The sequence below is a fragment of the Mastomys coucha genome, unplaced genomic scaffold (genome assembly GCF_008632895.1).
Source record: "Mastomys coucha isolate ucsf_1 unplaced genomic scaffold, UCSF_Mcou_1 pScaffold18, whole genome shotgun sequence".
Lineage (NCBI taxonomy): Eukaryota > Metazoa > Chordata > Mammalia > Rodentia > Muridae > Mastomys > Mastomys coucha.
In genome coordinates, this window is record NW_022196900.1 from 86,087,879 (window position 1) to 86,094,317 (window position 6,439).

The window sequence follows — 6,439 nt, forward strand, 5'->3', positions numbered from 1 at the left end:
TAAAGGCATGTGCCACCACCACCCAGCTCTCTTTTTAGCCTAAAATCAACTTCTTTTTATTTGTTACCAGGCTGGCTTTGCACTCACAGAGATGAGCATTCCTCTGCCCCCTGAATTAAAAACATACACCAGCACAGCCAACCCGATGATTTTGTAAAGTTATCCTCTGGAGTACTGTTGGGTCTGAACTATTCAGAATCTTTTTTTTTTTTTTTTCCATTTTTTTTTCCTTCAGTGCTAGGGATTGAACCCAGGCTTTATATGTACAGCAAATCTTCCATCAGCAGCATGGAAAGCCATTTATTTACTATTAGTTGCTAGACATCAAAAGTATGGAGAGCTATTATACTCTCCAGTCTGAATAGCTAGTACCCCTCCCTCCTGTGTAGCACCCTTCCTACACTGGAAGCCTAGGGGACAGGGCAAGGCTTACAGTCTTATAAGGTGTTTCAAAGGAAAACAGAGTGCAGAACTTGAAAAAAAAATTTTTTTTCTGCTTGGCAGTGGTGAAGAACACCTTTAATCCCAGCACTTGGGAGACAGGCAGATAGATCTCTGTGAGTTCAAGTCCAGCCTGGTGTACAGTCTGAGTTCTAGGACAGCCAGGGCTATACTGAGAAACTCTGTCTCAAAAACCAAAAAATGAAAAAAGAAAAAAAAAATTGTTTCTGCTAAGTTCAAGAGCACTCTATGTCTAGGGATCGGCTCACAAGAAAAGCACCTACAGCCGGGCGGTGGTGGCACACGCCTTTAGTCCTAGCACTTGGGAGGCAGAGGCAGGTGGATTTCTGAGTTAGAGGCCAGCCTGGTCTACAGAGTGAGTTCCAGGACAGCCATGGCTACACAGAGAAACCCTGTCTCAAAAAAAGAAAAGCACCTACAACTTAAGGACTGCTTATGGGTGGGGAGGAGTCAGCAAGAGTGGAGCCAAAGACCAGGATGCTGGGTCCAGGCCTGTACTGAAAGGCTGTGAGTATCGGAGCAGATCTTCTTAGTGAGAAATGAAGATAACTACCCAGGTCAGCCACCTCCCAAATTGTGACCCTTAGTACCGTAGCTCGCCATGGTCCCCCAGCTTCAGCAGAGGCTACTGGGAAGTAAGACAACTTGAGCGCCTTCAGAGTAGGGCCATGAGGTCTCTGTTGGAAACAGGGACTGGAGGCAGCAGCCTCCTGACTCAGAGCACCCTTTCCCTGTGCTGACTTGGGGGAGAGCCCATGGTTCTCAGTACGGCACCTTTCAATAAGTTAAAAATGTATGGCACTCAGCACTGAATCATCAGTCTAGTTCTACTGCTAAGATCTGTCTATCTGTCTGACTGTCTGTCTGTGTTTCCCAGTGCTAGCTTTAACAGTGGGAGCCATCAGAACCTTCAGAATCCGTTCTTTCATTGTCTGATCATCTCTCCCACTATCCTGTACTCCAAAAGAGCTGTGGTTATGAACATCTGTGTGGACATGCTTGGGCTGCATGTGTGCACGAGTGCCTTCTGAGTTTTGGCAACAGTGAGAAGAGCCATAACTGCCCTCCCTGCTAAGGCCACCCACTCCCTACCTTGAAGATCAGGCCCCACCCTCCTGCCTCGGAAAGAGTACTCACATGGAACCGGAAGTGGGAGACATCAGAGGGGATGGCCACGTTGTAGTGGCCCACTGCTTTGTAGACATTCTTGCTGTGCTTCACCAGCACACCCTGGGGCCACATGCACTCTTCAGTCCATCTGGAAGCACAGTCCAAGAGTACATTTTTGTCCCCATCCCACCCATGAAAATGGGTACTAAAGGATTGGGCACAGGGTAGTCTCTGGCTTTATTTCTATTTCTAGTACTCTGACACTGAGGCTCCTTTTCTGGGTCTCAGCTGCCTCCTCTATAAAATGGGGTGATAGCCATAAGGAATTTACTGTACTGGGACATCTACAGGTGAGGGATTAAGAAGAAAAACCTTTTCCCTATCTATTGATCACTTGAAATTTCCTATGGGTTCACCACGCAGCTACCTAGGTGGTCCAGGGATGATGAGACAATGCTGTTTAAAATGTGGGGAAGGCTTTGCAGTATCTTTGTGCAGATCTGACAAGGCTTCTTGACTTCCATCCACTGCACTACTCATATCCCTGCATGAGACACACCCTCCAAGTCCTCCAAACACACTGATCTTCCTGATGCCTTATCCTGGGAGGCTCTTTCTTATCTTATCGTTCAAAACCTAAGAATCTCCAGGAAGCCTTTCTCAAACTCTTTACAGAATTGAGCATCTTTTATTGTTCCTTGAAGCTCTTGCTACTTACTGGTCTACATTTCCCAGCGTTTACCAATTATTTGTTCCTTTTCTGTATCCATTTCCTTAGGAACTAGTGGACAGTATCTACTTCATGTCTGTGGCCTCAGAGTATGCCACAAAGCCTGGCATTCAGAATGATGCTGGGAGGTGGTGGCACACGTCTTTAATCCCAGCACTTGGGAGGCAGAGGCAGGTGGATCTCTGAGTTTGAGGGCAGCCTGGTCTACAATAGTGAGTTTCAAGACAGCCAGGATTACTCTGTCTAGGAAAAGATTAAAAAAAAGCAACCAACAATAATGAGAGAGAGAGAGACAGACAGACAGACAGACAGACAGACAGACAGACAGACAGACAGAGACCAAATAAGAGCAGAGTTTCCTTCCAAAGCTCTATAGATTCCAGGGACCTCAAGGTCCTGGGCCAGAAACAGACCTACAGCTATCAGCAGCTCTCATGTAACTCTATTCCTGCTTCTTCACTGGTTAATTCACTTAAAAACAAACAACCACAAAAAAAAAAAAAAAAAAAAAAAAAAAAAACACCACAAGAACAACCCTCACAGATACAACACTAAGTTTAAGAAGCTGGACACAGACAGGAGTGTCTACTTATGACTTTGTTTATATAAACTTCTAGAAAAGGAAAAACTAAGCTATCGTGAAATAAAGGAAGGATGTGTGTATGTGTGTGTGTGTGGTGTGGTGTGTGTGCGCTAGTGAGTGCATGTGTCTGCAGTGGATGAGGGAGGCTGGCCTCACTGGGCAGAGGGAGAATGAGGCTGGCAAGAGCTGCCAGCCTGCCTACAAGCCCTAAGTTGGTAGATGGAGCTACACAGCACCCATAGCTGAGGAGAGGAGTGGAGGTATGCAGAAAGCCGAAGTCTGGAGCTGGCAGTGATCCCTGGCTGAGGACCTCAGAACCTATAATGTTTGCTCAAATAGGCAACCCCTAAAGAATAGAGTTTAGAGAAGCATGAGTACTGAGATAAATATATTTGGAAGTGGTAAGAGAGAAATAGGTAGAAATGTTTTGTAAGTGTGACTAGACACTGAAGACAGTAAAGAAACTGAGTATAAACAGTCATAGAAGAAACATTACGCTTATATAAGAAAGTGAGCTCTCCAAGGGAAGGAGAAAGTTAGGGAGATTAAGAAGGGAAATGATTTCTGTGTTAAAAAATGGAAAACACAGGGCTGGAGAGATGGCTCAGTAGCTAAGAGTACCGACTGCTCTTCCTGAGGTCCTGAATTCAATTCTCAGCAGCCACATGGTGCCTCACAACCATCTACAATGAGATCTGATGTCCTCTTCTGGTGTGTCTGAAGTGAGTGAGTGTACTCACATACATAAAATAAAAAACAAAAAAGAAAACCATCATGGCAGAGGGCATTTGGCCCTGTATAATTTTGTTTAATCATCAGCATGGAAACAAGTATAACATATTGAGGAGGTATGGTTCTAGTATTCTTTTTTTTTTTTTTTTTGGTTTTTCGAGACAGGGTTTCTCTGTGTAGCCCTGGCTGCCCTGGAACTCACTCTGTAGACTATGCTGGCTTGGAACTCAGAAATCTGCCTGCCTCTGCCTCCCAAGTGCTGAGATTAAAGGCGTGTGCCACTACCTCCCGGGCACAGTTTTCTATACCCTCTCTAAGAAAACTCAGAATAGAGTAGACTAAAATAAGGACAGGTCTGAGAGATGGAGTGCTAAATTGCAAACAATACAACAAAACTTAGAGAAATATTTTAATCAGAAATCTACCACTTATACAGATGCCAATAAATCAGGAATGACAGGATAAAAGTCAGGAGATATAAGTAAAGTAATTCAAAGCCCATATGCTTCAGTTTAAAAATCAGAACTAGGGCTGGAGATGCTCAGAGATTAAGAGTACTGACTGCTCTCCCAGAGGTCCTGAATTCAAATTACCACCACATGGTGGCTCACAACCATCTGTAATGGGATCTGATGCCTTCTTCTGGTTTGTCTGAAGACAGCTGTAGACTACTCATATAAATAACAATAAACAAATCTTTAAAGAAAAGGTAAAAAGGGCAGGGCGGTGGCAGCACACACCTTTAATCCCAGAACTTGGGAGGCAGAGGCAGGTGGATTTCTGAGTTCAAGGCCAGCCTGGTCTACAGAGTGAGTTCCAGGACAGCCAGGGCTACAAAGAGAAACCCTGTCTGCGGGGAGCCGAGGGGAAGTTAAAGATATAAAAACTTAAGTTGTTTAGGATCTAAGAAGATGTTTTAAGGTGAGTAAATACAAGTTATAAAGGTTACAGGACAAGAAAGCTTAGTGGTGATAAGAAAGTGACTTAGGTGCAGACTCTGGACTCCCCAAGATAAGACAGAGGGTGCACACTGTCTCCAAAGTTGTCAGATATAAATGGACTAGACACTGAATGGGCATTTCACCAGAGCGATCTCATAATTGTTATTGTATAGTTTCTGTCTATTTATTTATTTATTTATTTATTTATTTATTTATTGGAGATAAGGTTTCTCTGTGTAGCCCTGGCTTTCCTGGAACCCACTGCCCGGCTAAAAGATTTATTTATTGTTATATGTAAGTACACTGTAGCTGACTTCAGACACACCAGAAGAAGGTGTCATATCTCATTACAGATGGTTGTGAGCCACCATGTGGTTGCTGGGAATTGAACTCAGGACTTCTGGAAGAGCAGTCAGTACTCTTAACCGCTGAGCCATCTCACCAGCCCTTGTATAGTTTACTGATGTTAGAGATAAGGCTATTTCTTGAACCAGAAGGGGGAGATGTTGGGATGACCTTCCTCCAGTTCTACTAAAGGGTCTCTCTATATCAGTTGTTGACTCTCTACTGGTTGAAAGCCAGGCCATGGCAGGACTTTGAATTGTCATCAACAGGCTTTCTTTTTTTTTCTTTTTTTCTTTTTCTTTTTTTTTTTTGGTTTTTCGAGACAAGGTTTCTCTGTATAGCCCTGGCTGTCCTGGAACTCACTTTGTAGACCAGGCTGGCCTCGAACTCAGAAATCCACCTGCCTCTGCCTCCCAAGTGCTAGGTTTCTATTTTACATTTTTTATTTTGTGTTTTCTATCTGGTGAATGCTTGTCCTTCCACACCTGCCTAGTCCACACTGCTTGTCAAGGTAATCTAAGAGATGTATCAGGGGTTGTCTCAAGGCCAATTGCTTGTAATAAAGAGTTGATGGCCCATAGCTGGGACAGGAAGTTTGAGGGCGGAACTTCTGGGCAGAGTGACACAGAGTATGCAAGCAGAAGGGAGAATCAAAAGTGGACACAGTGGGAGCTGTGGGGCTGGAGAGGTGGCTCAGTGGTTAGAGCACTGACTGCTCTCCCAGAAGTCCTAAGGTCAATCCCCAGTAACCACATGGTGGCTCACAACCATCTGTAATGGGATCTCATGCCCTCTTAAGGTGTGCATGAGCAGCATATTCATACACACACACAAACACAAGTGGACACGGAAGGTAACCAACATGAACTGGACCGGAACAGATCAGGGAGGTAAAGAACTAGCCCTATGGGTGGGTCAGTTCACAGGCTAGAAGAGTCTGGTTAAGTTTTTTGTTGTTGTTGTTTTGTTTTTCTGAGACAGGGTTTCTCTGTATAGCCCTGGCTGTCCTGGAACTCACTCTGTAGACCAAGCTGGCCTTGAACTCAGAAATCTGCCTGCCTCTGCCTCCCAAGTGCTGGGATTAAAAAAAGTGAGTTCAGTGAGGCAGAGCAGAGGTTCACACCTGCCCTGCACAGGAGCCCTGAGGTGCCAGGCGGACCCTCCTTTAGCCTCTTCATTCTTTGCCTAGAACAATTCTTTAGCCAATCCTTTTCCTGACTATACCAATCATCCCTCATTAAGAGTTCTCATATCTGAGACAGAAGACAACTAAGAGGAGGCCTCTTGCTTGTCAAGACCTCAGTGAGAACCAGAGTGTAGAGAGAGGCCACCCAGAGTGAAAGCCTGAGTGGAGAGTTCAGAGCCCAAGTGCCCTTGGGTCAATCACCATCCTTCTGTGAGAAACCACTGACCTTACTGAATTGGCTCTGCTCAGCCTCAGGCACTGGAGGAAGGGCAATGGGGGAGGGGAGGGAGTCCAAAGAGAGAATGCTGCTGGACACAGTGGCGCATACGGGAGGCAGAGGTAGGCGGATT

The 6,439-nt window shown here is 45.1% G+C and overlaps 1 protein-coding gene across 2 annotated transcripts in view; it reads right to left on the reverse strand.

Annotated features, from left to right (window-relative positions):
• Window positions 1-6,439, reverse strand: part of Tmem39b (transmembrane protein 39B) — a 23,711-nt gene that overhangs the window by 662 nt on the left and 16,610 nt on the right. For both annotated transcript variants that reach the window (XM_031378799.1, XM_031378798.1), the window contains one exon: window positions 1,600-1,720. In XM_031378799.1, coding sequence (XP_031234659.1) covers window positions 1,600-1,720 — 121 coding nt within the window. The remainder of the gene's footprint in view (window positions 1-1,599; window positions 1,721-6,439) is intronic.